We start from the raw sequence: 22,303 nt of genomic DNA on the forward strand, positions 1-22,303 counted from the left end.
GTATGTAAATAACCCGATGAGAGGAGACACCATACTGAGTTGGGAAATGAGGATGGCCAGATAACTGACCTTTCAGTAGAAGAACAGTTAGGGACAGTGATCGCGGCTCCTTAAGTTTTAAGATAACTACAGATAAGAATAAGAAGGGCCCTTACGGAAGAGACTTAAAATGGAGCACAGCAAATTACATGAGTATTAGGCAGGAACTAGAGTGTTGATTGGGAATTGGCTGTTTTGAGCAAGCCTATATCTGAAATGAGGTTGACAATCACACAGAGTAAAGGAGTGCCATGCTCCCGTAAGAAAGAAGGGCAAAGATGGCAAGCTAAGGGAACCTTGGATATCAAGATAGGTGGTGAATTTGGTGAAGGAGAAAAGGGAAGTGTATGTCATGGCTTAGGAAGCTAAAAAACAAACAGAGCCTTAGAGGATTATAAACAAGCTGGAAAAGAAGGGAATTAGGAGAAAAAGGAGGGACCAAGAGAAAGTAGAATTAAAGAGAATCCTCATGATATATATATCAATCAAGAGGAAAAAGATAAAGAACAGATGGGCAAGAAAGGGGATCGCTGGGGCCTTGACCAAGATCATGTCCTCTCCATTCACAGGAGAGTCCCAGAGGACTGGTGAGTAGCTAATGTTGTTAAATTGTTTAAAAAGAGAGATATCCTGGAAACGATGGACCAGGCAATATCACACCAGTGATAGGAAAGCTCATGGAAAGAATTTTCAGGGATAGAATTTATGGACATTTGGAAAACCATGGCTTAATTAGGAACAAGTCACTGTGGCTTCATATGGGGCAAGTCATAATATACTAACTTGAGGTTTTTTTTTGAGAAGGTGCCAAAGGTGATTGATAAAGATAGAACTGTGGATGTCATTTACATGGAATTCAGTGAAGTGTTTGACTAGATCCCACACAGTAGGGTCATCCAGAAGATTAAGATGCATGGAATCCAAGGTGACTTGGCCATTTGGATTCAGAATTGGCTTGCCATCATGATTGATGGGACATGTTATGGCTGGAAGTCCACAGCTCATGGTATTCCACAGGGCTCTGTACTAGGACTTCTATAGCTTGTGACTTATATAACTGACCTGAATGAAAATGTGAATGAATTGGTTATTAAGTTCACATACAATGCTGGCATTGTGGATCGTGTAGAAAATTGCCAAAGAACAAAGTAGGCTATAAATCAGTTGGAGACATGAATAAAGAAATGGCAGATGGGAGTTTAGTTCAGCCATATGCAAGATATTGTACTTTCAGAGATCAATTGTAAAGGGAAAGTATGGACCCTTAACTGCACTGATGTACAGAGAGACCTTGGGGTCCAAATCCCCAGCTCCCTGAAAATAACTTAACAGGTTGATAAGCTGGTCAAGGCAAAGCATGGCATGCTTGCCTTTATTAGTCAAGGCACGGAATTCAAGTCAGTAAGTTATGTTGCAGTTTTATAAAACTCTGGCAAAACCGAATCACAAATATTGCATTCAAATCTGGTCACCCCATTATAGAGAGGATGCTGAGGCTTTGGGAGAAGGTGTAGAAGAGGTTTATCAGGATGCTGCCTGGATTAGAGGGCACGTGCTATGAGGACAGGTTGAACAATTAAGTTCTTTTTTCTGGAGCAGCAGAGGCTGAGGGGAGACCCAAGAAGCTTATACATTTATGAAGAGCATACACCGAGTATACATCCATATCTTTTTCAGAGGATCAAAATGTCTAATAATAAAGGTTATACATTTAAAGTAAGAGGGAGAAAGATCAAAGACAGATTTTTTAAATTTATACACATGAAGTGGATGCCTAGAATGTGCTGCCATTGATGGTAATGGAGGAAAATACAATAAAGGTGTTTCAAACACTCTTAGATGGCAACATGAATTTGCAGCGATGGTGGGATATAGACACTGTCCACAGAAGGGGTTGTTTTATTTAGGCATTTAATGTCTAGTTTAATTACTCTAGCACATCATGAATCAAAGGGGCCTATTCCTGTGCTGAGCTGCTCCATATTCTAAAAACAAGATAGTGGTCTTTAACCTGTACAAATGCCTCTGACCAGCCATGTCCAAATATAGGAATATAGTGAAATACAGAAGAAGTGGCAGAACACACTCAAAAAGAGATATAACAACCGGATCATTTTAATTACTTCATTGTACCTATAGAGGACTAAGCCTTCAATCCAACACAGCATTTTTATCATGACCCTTTTTACAATTAGATCATTGCTTAAATCATCTTAACACAAAGTGAATTAACAGTTCGTGAAAGATTTGCCGAAGGCTTATTTTAGTTTTACAATCTAACCATGATAACAATAATGGCAGAGCTATCTTGCTAAACAAATAAAATTCTGCAAGCTATTTAATATTCCATAGATGAGTTCAAATATTGTACATTTATATAAAGATATGAATATTGCTATAGGTTTGTTTCTTTCACGTGCAGGGATGCAGTGAAAAACTTCTGTCTGAGCACAATCATGTTCTACATAGAAGTAAAAATAAACAAATCTGCCTTGACTTCTGAACTGGCATACAAAGAAAGCTGTAAAAATAAGATTTTAAAAACTAAAAAAGTTAAGTTATTATGGATATTAAGAAAAATGGAATGATTCAGAACTCCAAATCCCATTTGAAATAAGGCTTCAGACATGAATGAACATAAATATTGAAAAAAAAGCAGTACTTGACATTCAAGGTGGGAAACCTGAAGCTGTCCACTCTTGATCAGAGAATGAAAACCTGTAATGTTTTTCTTAAAAGGCAAGAACATTGAGCTGTCATGAAACAAGGACACTTAAGTGATGATTTAATTGTAGTGTTTGCCAGATCCCAATTGAATACTGTGCCAACATTTGGTACCAAATCTTAAAAGGAGAAAGCAGTATTTCAAAAGGATTTTTCCCAATCTTAAGGTATAATGAACATATAGCAAAAAAATGTATATAACAATTTCCTCAATCAAACCAAAAAGGTACATAATTTTATATCAAATCATTCAGGCATTAAATCAGGAAATAATTTTTCCCCAAAGTCTACTAGAAATTTCTATGGGTGCCAAAGTATAGTGGTTAGCATGGCATTGTTACAACCAGGGGCATTAGAGTTGGAGTTTAATTCTAGCATTCTCTGTCAGAGAGTTTGTACATTCTTCCCATATGCACGTGGGTTTCATCCAGGTGCTCCGGTTTGCTCCACACTCCAAAGATGTACTGGTTAGAAGATTAAATGATTATTGTAAATTGTCCTGTGATTAGGCAAGGGTTAAATCAGAGGGTTGCTGGGTGGCATGGCTCGGTGGGCCAAAAGGGTCTGCTCCGCGTTGTATCACTTTCAAAGACTATAAATAAAAGCATAAATGGAAACTTGAATGCTAAATTTGAGGATTGTACATTAACTGGCTGGGAACTGAACAGAATAAGCTTCACAGTTTGGATGACCTATTCTTCTTCCGTTATATGCCAAGAGGATAAAGGACTGTCCACATAATGATCAGGTCCAAGATATTTTTTTTTAAATGTGTACCATTGAAAGCCCTAGCAAGAGTGGATGTTTCCAATAGCAGGAGAATCTAGGACCAGTGGGCACAGCCTCAGATTAGAAGTACATCCTTTAGAAGCGGGATGAGGAGCAAGTACTTCAGCCTGCAGGTGGTGAATTGGTGGAATTCATTGCACACATGGCTGTGGAGGTAAAGTCATTGGGTATGTTTAAAGCAGGGGTAGACAGGTTCTTATCGAGTAAGGGTGTCAAAGGTTACAGGTGAGAAGGTAGGAAAATAGAATTGAGAGGGAAAATAAATCAGCCATGAGCACATGGCAGAGCCCACTCAGTGAGCCAAATGGCCTAATTCAGCTCCTATGTCTTAAGGTCTGGAAACAATTTTTCATTTGACTGCTGTCAATATGGAATTGAATGTCAATGATGCCATTCAAAATTCAAATGGTTTTATAGTGCAAGTTGAAATGAACTACTCCATTACTTAATCTATACAATAGCCCAACCATGTGGCAGCACTGCAAAGAAAGGTCTTCAGCAACAGATGTGGCCAGGCTGACATTTTTCTTTCATCTACCGAAGGTTCTGTCCATTCCAAGGATGGGTGTAGCCAAAATGCCACACTTCTATCCATGTTGGCAATACACAGGGTTGAGAAATGCAGACAATTAAGAGGAGTGGAACTGAGTAGAGGCAGATCAAAGGTGAGCAGCGAGGAGAAAGAGTAAGAAGCATCTCTCAGGATGATTTAAAATGCCTAATGAGTGTCATTAGATTCTAACTGAGCTGTTTTATATTCACCACACAGTATCAATCCAGATAAAAAAGTGGGCTGGAGTAGTATCCAATTTTTGAAGAAACTGTCAGAAGAGACAGCAAAATAATTTTAAAATCCATAGTGATAAATACAAGTTGACATAGCAGATAAGTGTTAAATATCTCTCAATTCTAGAAAAGTTATGCAGATTAAAAACAGCTATATATCTGAGTAGTGAAAGGATATCAGGATGAAGATGCACAAGTACACAGTACAGCAATGGTTAAAAAAAACAAATGCACTGAGATTTTAATGGTATAGTCTTTGTGCAACAGGAAAACACTTAAACATAAGACCTGTACTGAAATACTATTCCATTTTGGGTTCAATGCAGAAAATGTTATCACTATCTCAAAGAAACTTTCTAACACAGCTCAACATGAGCAAAGACTTTCAAAAATTAGATGAGATTCTATTGAAACTTTTTGGATAAATTTAGTTATTAATCAATGGGACAAAACAGATAGTGTATTATTTATAGCTGTTGGGAAAACTTTAACAAGAGGTCACCTACTAAATGAAGTGAAAGTCATCTATAGCACAACAATGCAGCAATTTATGCTACTGCTTCTCTGCTTCAGGAACCCAGGATCAATCCTGCCCAGGCACTATGTGGAGTTGCTACAAATTTTCTGTTACCACATGGGTTTCCTCAAGGATATCTGGTTTCTTTCCCCAAACTGAAAATATGTTGGCTTTCCAAGATGTGCTGGTAGGTTAATTAACTACACCAAGTTACTCCTTGCTATAAGGTTAATGGCAAAATAAATCAAGGGCAGTGGATGGGTATGTGCAAGAGAGCAAGTTGCAGCAGTATAGTATAACTGGAGAGAGAAACATTCTTCTAATGGAATTGTTCCCTTGGGAACTGGCATGACCTCTAATTGAGCAAATGGCTAACTGCTGTATTGCTATATGTATATTTAGCCACATACAGAAACAAAACAACACAAATGCAAAAACAGACTTAATTTACAGAGAATGTCATGCAGCCTAACATTAATCAATGCCATTCCAAATTGAAAGAAATAAAACCACTTTTGGCATGAATTGTCTGATTTGTACAGCTGAGATCTGTAAAGAATACAAAAAGAAATGTGATATTTCTCTGAATGTGAAACCTATGGAATTTTAGAGAATTTTGAGGCACTTTTGGATAATACCATTATTAACCCATCCAAACTTTCTATGCCACTCCATGCCCCTCCCTCCACAGGACACTTTTTCAGAAACAAAATTAAGGTCCATTAAAAAACTCCTCAATACTAATCAATTCATCCACACCCCTTCAGCTAACATTACACAATTGTCTTGATTTCTTCTCTATATCCTATGTTTAACCTTGGCACTGTTGTTTTCTAAACTATATTTTGTCAAAATCAATTGAAAACACAAGCAACACCCATATTAGGCCATTAGGTAAACAGAAATTCACCAACTTAAAATTTAAGAAAGAATAAAATTCACTCTCATGGCATTTTAAAGTAGTACAATTGGTAGCTAAAATATTTTTTTTAAATGAAAAGTTCTTCAACTTGACATTTCTCCATGAATCTGATGAAAATATGGCTACACATTACAGAGAAATAAAAATCATGATGTTCTTGAAAAATCGACCTCCCACTCCCTGTATAATAACAAAGGGGATCTAACATTTGCAATCAGAACAGTATGTTCTCCTGGCCATTCACGGTTCAAGACAAATAATTCCATTTCCCTGGGATATACAGTAGTCTAATATATCGATTTTCCTTTAACATTCCATCACTGAACAGATTAACGTTTTCTTGGACACAGGTTCCAGCCACTCACTATGCAATTGTCTTTGCATTATTTTTGATCCTCAGCATGCAGTTCTGGTCTATTGATATCCTGATATACAACAATTATGGGCAATAGTTTGTATTAGAAGACTAACAAACTTCAGACAAGTCCAGCTGTTAAAAACATTGGCACCATTCCATACCTATTCCTTCCAATCTACACTAGAATTCCCACCTACAGAGCTACAAAGATTACATCTACTGCACCAAGTGAAAACATCACTGCATATTGCAAGTCAGATTCTCAATGCTGTATTTTCCACATTGTGCGAGTATTTAATTACTTGGAGCATTAGGAGGTGGTAACAATAAGCAGTACTGGTAAGAAATGGCAAATAGATTTGCAGAGATGGAATGAGGACTGCAGGCCACCAAGACTGCTTTAAACACACTGGTTACATACTGAGAAAAGGCTCCAAACACTGTACCCAGAATCATTAAGGGCAGAATCTACAATGGATTCCAGTTAATTGGGCCTTTGGTTAAATCGGGACAGCTGCTTAGTTGGGCCAACTCTTAAAGACAAAAACTAATCAAGAAAATAGCCATAATTCCCTTTGTTTAATTGGAGCAGGAGATTGTTGCTGAACAATTTCTAATTCATATCAGATGTGCTCACTGTGCTTAGAGCAAGCAGTTTTTAAATAGAGTCACCTGCATGTGCTTGTTTTCAAAAAGCATAACTTTTGTCCCTGAAAGCTGGCGAGAAATAAGCAGTAAGATAACTCAGAACTGTTTTGTTCATTACAGTTTCAAGCATTCAAGCTTGGCGATGCCAGAAACAGCTGAGAGTAAGAATGAAACGACTTCAGTACTTCATAACTATGAAGAATTTGAAGTTATTGGCAATCATCTTGAATGTTACAATGAAGATTTGGAGGATGCAATCAATCGTCAATAGCATTGTATGAAGGCAGTCCATTGTATGAAGGCAGCATGTCAATCAAAAGAATGCAGCAGTGCACTAGATGAATTCCTCCATAATATCTATTAGGAAATATGAAGTTTTATAGTACTCTAGTCATTTTAATAGTGTTCAAATTTGTTCTGTATTTCATTCAAATACATTATTCTTTATACTCCGTTAAACAGTAGTCAGTCTTTTTTTAAAAAATACCTTTTCCCATAAAACGTCAACTAATTGGTGCAGGCACTTAATTGATGTGTTCCAGTTAACCAGAATCCACTATATTTAGAATAAAAATTACTTGAGAATAGTAATACACAACTAAAGAAGAAATTAACATACCTTCATTCTGCTCAAATTCATCCAACACTTTGTCCAGATTAAATGCTTCAGCCTGGAAATAGTTCTCCATTTGCTAATATTCACTGCCCTGTACAATGTCCTCAGTCTGTCCAAACCTGGCAAAATATATAAAAGACCACACTATTACCTTTCCATCAGTGTTTTTCACTTCTTTCCTATTCCAAAAGGAGTTTGTTACTTGGGAAAACACTACTCTGTATCATTGGCTATTCTATTCAAACTTAAAATGTATCAGACTTCAGCAGAAATACTTGCACCGAATGTGACAACTCCATCATTTAATTTACACCAAGCATGATAATGTATATTTTATAATTTTAAAGTTAATTTAGACCAGGATATAATCAAGTTACAGGTGACCCAAAATTTAAAAGGATTGCTTGACCTTGCATGATGGGACTTCAAATTTTCCTGGTCTCATATGTCAGTTGAGAATCTAATGGCTTTACATTTTGGAATTTATGAAACAGTTTCAGTAGTAATCAGAACCAGGCTGAGTAACACCAGTATAGGTCATGAAATTTGTTAACTTTGCAGCAGCAGTAAAACACAATACATGATAACATAGGGGGGGAAAGTTGAATTAAATTAAATAAGTAGGGCAAAAGAAAAGTAGTGAAGCAGTTTTCATGGGTTCGATGTCCATTCAGCAATCAGATGGCAGAGGCGAAGAAGCTGTTTGTCAAAGGTTGCATAAGTCTCTGAGTGTGTACCATCAGGCTTCTGTACCTGCTTTCTGATGATAACAATAAGAGGGTATGTCCTAGGTGGTAGGGATCCTTGATGATGGATGCTGCTTTTTTTGAGGCACCGCTGCTTGAAGATGTCTTGGATACTACATGATGGAGCTGACTAATTTGAAAACTTACTGCAGCTAATTTCAATCCTGTGCAGTAGCCCCCACCCCAATACCAGACGAGGATGCAGCCAGTTAGAATGCTCGCCATGGTACATCTGTAGAAATTTGCAAGAGTATTTATTTAATTAAAATGCGTTTTAATCAGTGATGTATTTTCTCTGCAAAAATCAGAAATCAAGTATAACAAATGTCCACTAGGATTTTGAGCCACAAAGGTTAATTCTATAGCACTCGGTTACATTTCTGGATCCATTCTCATTTTGTAAAACAACAAACCAATATATACTAATTTATTTATATCATTTGTTTTAACGCAGCGATATTCCTCAATTGGTACCAAAAAAGAGCTTCAAGAGAATAGGACCAATCAAGTGTGACAGTGGTAAAGTGCATGGAACCGGAGGAGGTAGCAGAGGTACTTAATGAATACTTTGCTTCAGAATTCACTACGGAAAAGGACCTTGGCGATTGTAGGGATGACTTACAGTTGACTGAAAAGCTTGAGAATATAGACATTAAGAAAGACGATATGCTGGAGCTTTTCAAAAGCATCAAGCTGGATAAGTCTCCAGGACTGGACAAGATGTACCCCAGACTACTGTGGGAGGCGAGGGAGGAGTTTGCTGAGCCTCTGGCATTGATCTTTGCATCATCAATGGGGACAGGAGAGGTTCCGAAGGACTGGAGGGTTGCAGATGTTGTTCCCTTATTCAAGAAAGGGAGTAGAGATTGCCCTGAAAATGATGGACCAATGAATCTCACTTCAGTGGTTCGTAAGCTGATGGAGAAGATCCTGAGAGGCAGGATTTATGAATATTTGAAGAGGCATAATATGATTAGGAATAGTCAGCATGGCTTTGTCAAAGGCAGGTCGTGCCTTACAAGCCTGATTGAATTTTTTGAGGATGTGACTAAACACTTTGATGAAGGTAGAACAGTATATGGATTTCAGCAAGACATTTGATAAGGTACCTCATGAAAGGCTTATCGAGAAAGTGAAGAGGCATGAGATCCAAGGGGACCTTGCTTTGTGGATCCAGAACTGGCTTGCCCACAGAAGGCAAAGAGTGGTTGTAGTTGGGTCATATTCTGCATGGAGGTCGGTGACCAGTGGTGTGCCTCAGGGATCTGTTCTGGGACCCTTTCTCTTCATGATTTTTTATAAATGACCTGGATGAGGAAGTGGAGGGATGCGTTAGTAAATTTCCTGATGACAAAGGTTTGGGGTGTTGTGGATAGTGTGGAGGGCTGTCAGAGGTTACAGAGGGACATCGATAGGATGCGAAACTGGGCTGAGAAGTAACAGATGGAGTTCAACCTAGATAAGTTTGAGGTGGTTCATTTTGGGAGGTCAAATATGATGGCAGAATATAGTATTAATGGTAAGACTCTGGGCAGTGTGGAGGATCAGAGGGATCTTGGGGTCAGAGTCCACAGGACATTCAAAGCTGCTGCGCAGGTTGACTGGCATACGGAGTGTTGGCCTTATGAAGGCATACGGAGTGTTGGCCTTGATCAGCTGTGGATTGAGTTCAAGAGCCAAGAGGTAATGTTACAGTTGTATAGGACCCTGGTCAGACCCCACTTGGAGTACTGTGCTCAGTTCTGGTCACCTCACTACAGGAAGGATGTGGAAACTATAGAAAGCGTGCAGAGGATATTTACAAGGATGTTGCCTGAATTGGGGAGCATGCCTTATGAGAATAGCTTGAGTGAACTTGGCCTTTTCTCCTTGGAGAGACGGAGGACGAGAGATGATCTGATAGAGGTGTATAAGATGATGAGAGGCATTGGTCGTGTGGATAGTCAGAGGCTTTTTCCCACGGCTGAAATGGCTAACACAAGAGAGCATAGTTTTAAGGTGCTTGGAAGTTGGTACAGAGGAGATGTCAGGGGTAAGTTTTTTCTTTTTACGCAGAGTGTGGTGAGTGCATGGAATGGGCTACTGGCGACAGTGGTGGAGGCAAATACGATAGGGTCTTTTAAGAGACTCTTGGATAGGTACATGGAGCTTAGAAAAATAGAGGGATATGGGTAACCCCAGATAATTTCTAAAGTACATTTTCGGCACAGCATTGTGGGCCAAAAGGCCTGTATCGTGCTGTAGGTTTTCTACGTTTCTGTATCAGAAAAAATGGCCTCTACAACAAGAAAATGAGAGATTCATGCCTCAGCTCATATAACCTCCTCTGCTCAACCTGAAATCCACTGAAACGGCCTGCATAAACAATGACTAAGGTGCTGCAGAAACTAATCAAAAAAGCAGCCCTTGAAAATTCACACAAGCGACTGACATTAAAATATTTACCCAATATATAATAATTTCAGTCACAGTCTCCAGCCAATGAACGCAATAAAAAAAACAGTAAACCCCATTACAGAGCATGACAGATGCACCAAAAGGATTCTTTTTCCGGAAGGATGTCTTAAAGCCATGGCTAAAAGCTACAGGATGCTAGAAAACAGAAAATGCAGTCAACACTCAACAGCTCAAGCAGCATCTGTGGAAAGGGAAACAGAGTTTATGTTGCAGGACAAAAATCCTTCATCAGAACTGAAAGTGGGAACATAAGCAGAGCTGAGAGGTGGGTTACTCAGTTTCTTTTTGTAAAATGATGGAACTGTTCAAGCAGCATCTATGTTTTGTGCTTACATACATTTACAAGTGTACACAGGTTAGCAGGAGAGTAAAACAGCATTTGGCACGCTTGCCTTCATCAGTCAAGGCACTGAGCACAAAAGAGGGGATGTTGTGTTACTACTATACAATATGTTGGTGACACTAAACTTTCATTATTGTGTATAGTTTTGGTCACCTGGGTCATTAACCTATAAAAAAAATTCACAAGGCGGTTCCGGTGACATCATCATTCAGAATGGCAGCTTAAATCAATAGCGCCTCTGGAAAAACGCATATTTTGCCCGTTAATCCATCAAATATAAGATCTTCCGAAAATATCTGAATTCATAAGGGGGGCAAGAATGGGGAAAAAGAATGGAGATAAAATAAGCACCACTGCGGAGCCCATGGAAGAGAGAGGTACAGCATGCAGCTCTCCTACATATGCGCATGGTGGCAAGGCTGACGCGCGGCCTCGTGCAGGTGAAGCAACAAATAGGATAAAGATTCTGGAAGAGATAAGGGAAGTCCAAAAAGATATAAAACAGCAACTCAATGATATAAAGTCAGAGCTCGCCAACGTCAATCAGAAAATAGCGGTGGCAGAAACTCAAATTGAGAAGGTGGAAGATCACGTGGAAAATGTCGCACAGGTACTAAGTAAGATGATAAAAATATTAAATCAACAGGAAAGTAAATCGCTTCACCAGGAGGGAAGATCGCAACGGAAAAATATCAGGATTTATAATGTTCCCAAAGGAGCGGAGGGGTTGCCGATGATGGACTTTGTAGACAAGCTGCTGCGGGACACGCTGGAGATTCCCCCGACTATGGAGATTGAAATTAACAGGACACATCGTTCGCTCGTCCCGCTACCTCCCGGAGACAGAGAAAGTAAACCGCGCTCAATAGTACTTAGATTCCTTCGATTCAAGAGCAAGGCGGAGATTCTACGAAGGGCCTGGGGTAAGAAGAGGGTGTTTTGGAACGGGAAGTTAATATATTTCGATCATGATTACCCCCCGGCGGTCCTACAGAAACGGAAGGAATATTCCGAAGCGAAATTAATATTAAAGCAAGAAAAGATTAAATTCCAAACCCCATACCCTGCTAAACTGAGGGTATTTTACCAAGAAGGGATACGACTATGTCAGACGGTGGAAGAGGCAACTACAGACATGAAGAACAGAGGACTGCCCATTAGTGTGGTCAAACCAAAGGAAAGTCTGGCTGAGCAGTTATCCCAATCTGCTTGGGAAATAGTAAGAGAACCTAGAAAGCAGGGGACAGGAGCAGGACGAGAGAAGGATATTAGGAAGAGACAGTGAGTTCTCTGAGGACAGCCCTCACCTCCTCCAGAAAAGCCATAAGGTTTGGCTAACTTTAAAAGTGCTGATAAACTAAACTGAAGCAAAATCAGATGGTGATATACCTATCTCAAGAAATACGTATTATAATGTGGATTTTATATTACTCAATTTTTTAAAAATTCATTTATTCATTCCTTTTTCCCCACCTAAATGAGAATATATACATGGGAAGAATACACAGGGAAATCATTTCCATGTAATGGACATAGTTTTTTTTTTACTTACTTTTATAGGTACTGCAACGGGAGCCCTCAACTCTCAGGTAGAAGGGGCTATCCCCCACAGGTAGACGTTTCTTCCAGCTCATCCTGGGGTCATCTAGAGACCCCAGCCTTGGAATCACACCTTCGTTACCTGTTTTTGATTATTCGTGTTTCTTGGCTCTTAATTGTTCAGGGAGTAGATCAATTAAGTTATATTCTGCAAATTTCAATGATATACTAACAGATAAATACACATGGCTAAGGACAAAGTAAAATTCATATCTTTTAATGTCAATGGGCTGTTGAATCCAGTCAAGCGCAGTAAAATTCTATCAAAAATGAAAAAAGAACAAGCCCATGTACAAATGTTTGTAGTATATTTACTTAATGAGCATGGAAAATTAAAGAGAATGGGCTTCTCATATATGTTTTTCTCCTCATATAAATCAGGACATAGAAGAGGAGTTGTTATTCTCATCTCAAGCAAGCTAAATTTTGAAAAAGTATTCGAAATGGGAGATAAGGAGGGCAGATATATTCTGGTAAGGGGGAATACAGATGGAAATCCAGTTACTTTACTGAATATATACACCCTCCCAGGAAGTGATATTAGTTTCTTCCAGAAAATTATTAATATTATGGTAACGGAAACAGAAGGTCTTTTGATATGTGGGGGAGACTTAAATTTACAATTACAACCAAAGTTAGACTCTTCCAATAGAAAAACTTACGAAACAAAGTCCTTACATAAGAAAGTTGACACTCTTTTTGAGGATGTTGGTCTAATTGATATATGGAGGGACCTTTTCCCCGACAGAAGAGATTACACTCATTATTCTACCCCCCATTCCATATATACAAGAATAGACTATTTCATAACTTTTGGAAAAGATAGAGACAAAATAATCACCTGCAGAATTGGGATAACAGATGTAAGTGACCATGCACCTATATATTTATCTGTTGATTTTGACCTACAACCAAAGAATACTATTTGGAAACCAAATTCAGGTCTACTCAATGATCCCTATTTTAAGGAACAAATTAAAAAAGAAATTGGTCTTTACTTCAATGACAATGGAGAGGTTCCACCTCCCATTCTATGGGATACTCTGAAGGCTGTCTTAAGAGGGAAAATTATAGCGATATCTTCATATAAGAAAAGAAAAGGAATAAAACATTAGAGGAATTACAAAATAAGCTGAAGGAACTAGAAAAAAAACAAATTAAGTTTGGCACAGGATACAATAGAGGAAAGTAAAAAAAAATTAGGAATGAAATGAATAGTTTGGCTACACAAGAAATTAGAAAAAAAAATGTTTCTGAAACAGAGACACTATGAAAGTGGATCTAAATCTATGAAAATACTGGTGTAGAAACTGAAAAAAAAATAGCAGAAAATACAATTCATAGAATTAGGAATCCAAGAATAAAAGTGATAAAAAAAAAATAAGCTAAGTGAAATTCAAGAAGCTTTTGAAATGTTTTACAAAACTCTGTATTCCAAAGTTCCAGGGGGAAGCATAACCCAAACTGACACTTTCCTGAATTCTTTAGAGTTACCCACTTTAAGCAAAGAACAAAATAGAACGATGATTGCTGATGTAACTGAAGCTGAACTAAAAACTGCAATTAGTAGGCTTAAATTAAGCAAGTCACCAGGATCAGAGGGATATACGGCAGAGTGGTATAAAGAGTTTAGAAGTCAGTTAATTCCTATTTTACTCCCCACACTGAATTGGGCCCTAAGAAATGCGCAAATGCTACCCAGCTGGAAGGAGGCGATAATCTCAGCTATACCGAAAGAAGGCAAGGATAAAATGGAATGTGGGTCATTTAGACCAATATCTGTTCTTAATAGTCATAGTCATACTTTATTGATCCCAGGGGAAATTGGTTTTCGTTACAGTTGCACCATAAATAATAAATAGTAATAGAACCATAAATAGTTAAATAGTAGAATGTAAATTATGCCAGTAAATTATGAAATAAGTCCAGGACCAGCCTATTGGCTCAGGGTGTCTGACCCTCCAAGGGAGGAGTTGTAAAGATTGAAGGCCACAGGCAGGAATGACTTCCTATGATGCTCTGTGCTGCATCTCGGTAGAATGAGTCTCTGGCTGAATGTACTCCTGTGCCCACCCAGTACATTATGTAGTGGATGGGAAACATTGACCAAGATGCCATGCAACTTAGACAGCATCCTCTTTTCAGACACCACCGTGACAGAGTCCAGTTCCATCTCCACAACATCGCTGGCCTTACGGATGAGTTTGTTGATTCTGTTGGTGTCTGCTACCCTCAGCCTGCTGCCCCAGCACACAACAGCAAGCATGATAGCACTGGCCACCACAGACTCGTAGAACATCCTCAGCATCATCCGGCAGATGCTAATGTGCATTATAGAATATTTACCTCCATCATGGTCAAAAGATTAGAAGAGTTTCTATCCACACTGATACATAATGATCAGACAGGCTTCATACAACAACGCCAAACACAAGACAATATACGAAGGACACTTCACATTATGGATCATATAAAAAAATGAAATTGAAGCAATAGTGCTAAGTGTGGATGCTGAAAAGGCATTTGATTCAGTTAATTGGAATTTTCTTTACAGAGTTTTACATAGATTTGGTCTACATGACACAATTATTAAAACTATACAGGCACTATATGACAATCCTACTGCCAGGATTAAAATCAATGGATACTTATCTAATAGTTTTACCCTAGAAAGGGGCACGAGACAGGGTTGTACATGTTCACTGCTATTCTTCGCATTATATCTGGAACCATTAGCTCAATACATCAGACAAAGTGAAGATATCAGGGGAATTACTATTAAAGGGACAGAGCATAAATTGGCCTGTTACGCGGATGACATTTTGATCTATCTAGGGCAACCAACATACTCTTTACCTAAACTGATGCAATCCTTTGAACAACATGGCCAATTATCAGGCTACAAGTTCAACATAGATAAAACCCAACTACTTTCATATAACTATAGCCCACCAAGAGAAATTGAAAGTAGATATCCTTGGGCATGGCAAACACAGTCCGTCAAATATTTGGGCATCATTATGCCAAAAGATTTGGTAAAATTATCAGACTGTAATTATCAGCCTATATATAAAAAAAATTAAGGAAGATATAACAAGATGGAACCTAATTCCTTTTCTTGGTCTCAGTTCAAGGATTGACTCTATTAAAATGAATATACTGCGCAGACTACTATATCTTTTTCAGACCCTACCAATAGAGATTAACCAAAATCAATTCAATGAATGGAACAAGATGCTATCAAGATATATATGGCAAGGTAAAAGGCCTAGGGTTTGTTTCAAAACTTTGCAATTAGCCAAGGAAAAGGGGGCATAGGGCCTACCTTCTCTTTGAGATTATTATTTTGCAGCACAGTTGAGAGTCGTGATATGCTGGTGCAACCCATCATATGACACTCAATGGAAAAATATTGAGGAGAGGATACTTTCCATCCCCATACAGGCAGTTTTGGCTGATAACAACCTACAAAGTTACATAAATAATATTGACAACCCATGGGTGAAATGGACTCTTAAAATATGGAAAACTATTATAAAAGAATATTAACTAGAGACAGACATTGCAATTCTTAAATGGTGTGCATATGACTCCAATTTTACGCCAAATAAACTGGATGCTAGAATTAAGGACTGGACAGCTAAAGGAATAACAGCTGTTTGCAATATAATGAAAGAAGGAACACTGTTCAGTTTTGAAATGCTCAAAAAGAAAGACTTATTAGAAAAACAATAAAAAAGCAGTCAATTCGAGAACAAGAATGATAACATGTGAGAAGAATGAAAACTCTTTATCCTTAGGGTGTAGAAATCTCCAAATTTCTGAAATTCCAGAGTCAGTTATAAAAGAGTTAATAAGAGTAGCTGACTTATTTGGTAAAGCCTGACTAGATATGGATCTATCCATCAGGGGATTTAAACAGCAATTAAAATCACCACCCATTATCAACATATACCTGTTTAAAATTCAAAAATAAATAAATAAATGCTTTAAAAATTCAGGATAATCTATGTTTGGAGCATAAACATTAACCATAGCAACATTTTTATTAAAAAGTAACCCAGTAATTAACAAAAATCTACCACTCGGATCTGAAACAATGTCTTGATGAGTAAATGTGATTGAGGAATCTATAAAAATTGAAACTCCTCTCACTTTGGCCTGAAAATTCAAGTGATACTATTATTCCTTCCAAAACCTAAAGAAACATTGATTATCCTCTTTCCTCATGAGTTTCGTTTGCAAAAATAATATGAGCATTCAGTCTTTGGAATACTTTAAAAATCTTTTTCCGTTTTATTGGATGGTTTAAACCATTTGTATTCCAAGAGACAAAATTAATAATCTGAGCCATAGTTTAAAGTCAACCCTTTGGTATATAAAGAGTTAACCATAATGAAAACTCATGAAATTGGAAGAGGAATAAATATTCAGAGCGGAACCGGAAGTCACGATACTGCAGACATCTTTGTAGTACTGAATCAGCCCAATAGAAAAAATTAATTAAAAAATACATTAAAACAAAATGGGAGAAGGAAGGAGAGATAATAATATCTGAGGAAGACTGGACAATAATATGGAGGTATCAATGGAAGTGTACCAGTTCACAGAAATGGAGGGAGTTCGGGTAGAAAAACTTGATAAGATATTTCATTACACCCTCTCAGAAATCCCATTATGATAGTAACTACCCTGCTTGCTGGAGAAATCGTGGAAATCAAAATGCAAACCATTATCATATTTTCTGGGAATGCCCCCTTATCAAAGACTATTGGAATGAGATACATAATGCCCTACAAGATATCTTTAAATATGAAATACCCTTAGCTGGTGGCTGGTAAAAAGACCCTTACCAGGAATTGGTTATCACAGGAGAGCCCAACTTTAAATGTATGGATGGAAATTGCAAGACATTTACAAATTGGAGAAGATAACAGCACCTGTTAATCATAAGTTGGAGCAATTTTATTCATACTGGAAAATGGTTTAACTACATAACACATCATAGGTCTGATTTTATTCTCACAAGTCAATGAATATGTTGTTAAAAGAAAAGATCACTCCCTACTCTGTACATAGTTTTCTTCTTTCGATTGTTCTTTCTTTCCTCTCCTTTCTATGAGTGTATACCTCAGATAAATATTATGTGGAGATTTGTGACAAATATGATTTGATATATATGTACAGTATCTGAAATACATCTTAAGGAAATGTTTGTTTGATGATGAAATTCAATAAAAAATAAATTACAAAACAAAATTCACAAAAATGTTACTGGGACTGGAGGCCTTGACATAAGGAGAGACAAGATAGGTTAAGTCCATATTCCCTGTAGCACAGGACATTGAGAGATGATCTTATAAAGGTTGATAAAATCATGAGAGACAGAGAAGGTGAAAAGCCATAGTCTTTTCCCCAAGATGGAGAGTCCAAAACATAAATTGGAGAGAGAGGGAAAAGATTTGAAGGGGACTTGAGGGGCAAGTTTTAAACCCCCACCCCTACATATGAGTATATGGAACAAGATGCTAGAAAAAGAGGTGGTGGCAGTAACCATTAGAATGTTTAAAAGACATTTGGACAAGTACATGGATAGAAATGGTTTAAAGGGATAAGAGCCAAATATCTTCGATGAGATGGACTAAAGGGCCTGTTTCCATGATGTATGGCTACATTTAGCAAATCTATGGACCATTGTGCCCTCTTAACAGTTCTACTGAGACTAATGAAATGCTGAAAATGAGAACGGAAATACAAGCTCACATTTAACACCAGCAAGACCAAGAAAATGAGTGTCAATGTCAAGGAGGTGAAGTCGGGAGAATACACACTAGCCCTCAATGAAGGAGTCAATGGTGGCAAAAGAAAGCAGCTTCAAGTTCCTCAGTGTCAGCATGTCAGAGGATCTAACTTGGGCCCAATATTCTAGCAGCTCAACTACATTAAGAGTTTAAGGTGATTTGGTATGTTAACTTTCTACTGATGTCTGTGGAGAGCATATTGACTGCATCACAGCCCACTATGGAGTCTCCAATACACAGGATCACACAAGGCTGCAGAAGGATACAGACTCAGTCAGCTCCATCATGGACACAACCCTTTCCACCATCCAGGACAGCTTCCAGAGCCAGTGCTTCAAGGTAGCATCATAGAACATAGAAATCTACAGCACATACAGGCCCTTTGCCCCCCAGTGATCTGCCAACCATGCAACCTACTCTAGAAACTGCCTAGAATTTCCCTACCACATAGCCCTGTTTTTCTCAGTTCCATGTACCTATCTAGAAGTCTATTAAAAGACCATATTGTATTTGCCCTTTTTACCGTCACTGGCAGTGCATTCCATGCACCCACCACTCATCACCAAGAACCTTCACCATTTGGGACATGCTCTCTTTTCATTACTATCAGAAGAGAGGTACAGAAGGCTAAAGACCCACAAATCAAGATTCAACAGCAACTTCAACCAACCTGCAAGACTTCAGATTGCATTTCCTTCAACTTGCACTAATGTTATATTTGCTTGTGTTGTGCATGTACAATTTATATTAATTTAGGTAATTTATGTTAATGTTTGTAATATACTGTGCAGCTGTAAATTGTCATGGCATTATACCATACATAAGTAGGGTATAATGCCATGACAATTTACAGCAGCACAGTATATTACAATACATGCCTATGATAATAAACTTGAAATGGAAAAATTCACGTTCAGAATAAAGTCAAAAATGATCCCGTTTTCTCAGAAGTGCTATGATAATGAAAAAAGGGTAGGTTTTAATGCAAGGACAGAGTAGCATCTGGCAAGTACCATAACACAAGCAAAAAGAAGCTTGATAAAGCAATTCAAAACAATTCTGGGTCATAATTTCCAAATATGGTATCAAGGCCATTGTTAAAGTACATTTGTAAATTGGCCAGAATTTAGAGACAAGATAAAAATACAAGGTTTAATAGACAATTTATTTTAGAACCTGCATAATACCTCAATGTCAAAAACCATGAGCAAGAGGGAGGTTGCAAATCAGAATTCAGCAACACATTTTTTTGAAACAAAAGAACATTTTGATTAAAATAATTCTCTTCTGCCAAGGCACTGAAAGTATGCCACAAAAAAGTACAAAACCATATAAAAAAACACAATATAAAAATCACAAAGACTCTCAAAATGATCAGTGGTAAACACAAGACTTTCTAAAAGCATAAGAAAAGCAAATACATAGACTACCGAAGTACTGCCAAAACCTTATATCCCAGTCAGGGTAACACCTATTGGAAAATATAACCAAGTTAAACTTTGAAGCTAAGTTGCAATCAGTTGTTCTTTTATAAAATTATGCCAAACAATAGTTGTCAGAATTTGAAATGACGCACTACTATATGTTTCAAATTCTGACAACTATTGTTTGGCATAATTTTATAAAAAAACAACTGATGTTTCATGAACATCCCCTCAAATGAGCAAATAAGGAAAACAAATCTGATGGAGTCAACTATTAAGATCAAAAGGAGTGCTTGTCAAAAAAGTTTAAAAGCTAGTTTTACCCAAAGGTCTGACAAGTTTATCCAATGCACAAATCATATAAATATAATTCCCCAGTTTTGATACACTTTGTATAGATTTAAATAACTGAAAGATAAGCTGTATGGGCCCTAATGCCCTTCCCTTGGACAACACTGACATCGTGGAGAGGGGAGACTTGCAGCATGGGCAGCTGCTGGTCTTCCATACAACCTTGCCCAGGCCTGCACCCTGGAGAGTGAAGACTTTCCAGGTGCAGATCCATGGTCTCGCAAGACAAACGGATGCCTTTTAATTTAACTGAAGGATGGTGGTACCAACTGCAAATTATTTGGATTTGTAGAAAATGAGCATAAGCAAGACAAGGACATTTTACATTTATGAGGATTCCAACTTAAAGGGAAAGAATATCATGGGTAATACATCATAGTTCATGATTTGGAGCTTTCATTGACTATTCCTTATCAATAGGTCCAAATACTGGTAGATAACAAGTAACTGCATGCTTGGAGTACTGTATTTTTTTTTGTTAAAATCATTCAAGAAGCTGGCTTTTCTTTAACTGACAAACAATAAATGCATGCTTTCTCTGTATCATTCACATCACAAGAACAAACAGAACATAAGCCACATGGTCCAACTGGCCAATGCTGGTTGACTTCACTTCAGCTTCTGTGCTCAGATCCTATGCATCAGTGTAACCTTTTCATCACCCTCTCATTTTGTACTAAAAGGCATTTCAAAAGATTTATTTAGAATTAGACTGTGTCAAGCTCCCCATATATTTTCTTGGACACATACTCATCTTCCCAGTCTCTGGTTTTGATTTCCTCCCCCAAGTGCAAGCACTGTCCATTTTAACAAAATATTTAATACTGAAAAGATTTCTCCAGTCACCCTCAATCATCAAGAGGCCCTGTTTAATAATCTTTCATAGGCGGGTTTAATTTCTAACCCACTCTTGCAAATCTCTTCTGCCTCTGCTCTAGTGGTACAGTTACTTTTTAATAATAGAAATATCAGTATATATGTGGGATTCTTTACAACATCTAACCCAGTTTCTTTAATTTAGCTACCTTGGCTCTCACGTAACTTGCTGCTCATTTGTCTTTTTTTTAAATAAACGCTCTTAATAACCCATACAACTATTTTAAATTATTTTGGTTTAAATGTCCAGATAATTTCAACTACATCCCATTAGATGTAATTTACAAAATTAAGCAACATAATTTTTCTAACCTGTTAATAGCCAGATACAAAATTGTATTAATATGAAACCCATTATCATCCCATTTCACAAGTTGGTACACACAAATTAGAAAACTATTTTTGTTCTGCAAAGATATATTGTTCAAGAAATTATGAGCAAGTACAGTCCTGCAATGAATCTTGTCTTCTTCCACCCATTACTATCAATTGTTACCTTTCATTTTAATACATGCTTTATCTTGAAACCATTTTGCTACTTGTCCCCCAAAACATGCAGCATCACCTCAAAATCTTTGGGAAAATCTAATTCAACATTTGTACCCTGCCCAATATCCCAGCAAAATGCTAGGAATTTCTCAAAATCAGATCTCAAATGAGTGTATAGTTCAAATGAGAACCCTTTAAAAATAACTCAAAGATAAACCTTTAAATTTTACATGGCCGCTTAACACTCTGTCAGAACTCCATAAACAGTATGGAGGTTCAATTGATGGGTTTAATTTTTTCCATGTAATACTTACTTTAATTATAATCCAACCTGAATCACTGAACTAACTTACACACCCGACAGAAACTTAACTGCACTGGCCCTATTCAATCATTAAAAGGCCCTGTTTAATAATCTACTTGGTCCTTCAAACCTGCTGCATGTTCAAATAGGCCACAGACCTTATCTCTTCTGTTCTATTCCACATGAAAACACTTTAAAGACACACTTCAGTTTTAAATTACTACACCTATCTTTGAAGAGAAACTACTTTCACAGATGCTGATCAACCTACAACATTCTTACACCACTTTGTTTCTTGGTCCAGATTCCAGTAACTGCAGTCTCTTGAATTTCATTATCTTTTATATGCTTTTGTTCAAGACTTACCTACTGATGGAAACATCAATTAGCCTGTCTTGCATTGCCATATCATCCTCCATCCTCTGAAACTCCGAAGACAATAGGTTCAAAATCTTCAGTCATTCATGACAGGACAACTGTTTACATGGTTTTAATTTTCTATTTAATTGCTTCA

At 37.6% G+C, this 22,303-nt stretch overlaps 1 protein-coding gene across 2 annotated transcripts in view; it reads right to left on the minus strand.

Annotated features, from left to right (window-relative positions):
• Positions 1 to 22,303, minus strand: part of zfyve9a (zinc finger, FYVE domain containing 9a) — a 157,789-nt gene that overhangs the window by 115,297 nt on the left and 20,189 nt on the right. For both annotated transcript variants that reach the window (XM_072273740.1, XM_072273741.1), the window contains exon 2: positions 7,403 to 7,518. In XM_072273740.1, the coding sequence (XP_072129841.1) occupies positions 7,403 to 7,472 (70 nt within the window). In that variant the 5' untranslated portion in view covers positions 7,473 to 7,518. The remainder of the gene's footprint in view (positions 1 to 7,402; positions 7,519 to 22,303) is intronic.

This window comes from Mobula birostris, chromosome 12 (assembly GCF_030028105.1).
Source record: "Mobula birostris isolate sMobBir1 chromosome 12, sMobBir1.hap1, whole genome shotgun sequence".
Classification (NCBI taxonomy): domain Eukaryota; kingdom Metazoa; phylum Chordata; class Chondrichthyes; order Myliobatiformes; family Myliobatidae; genus Mobula; species Mobula birostris.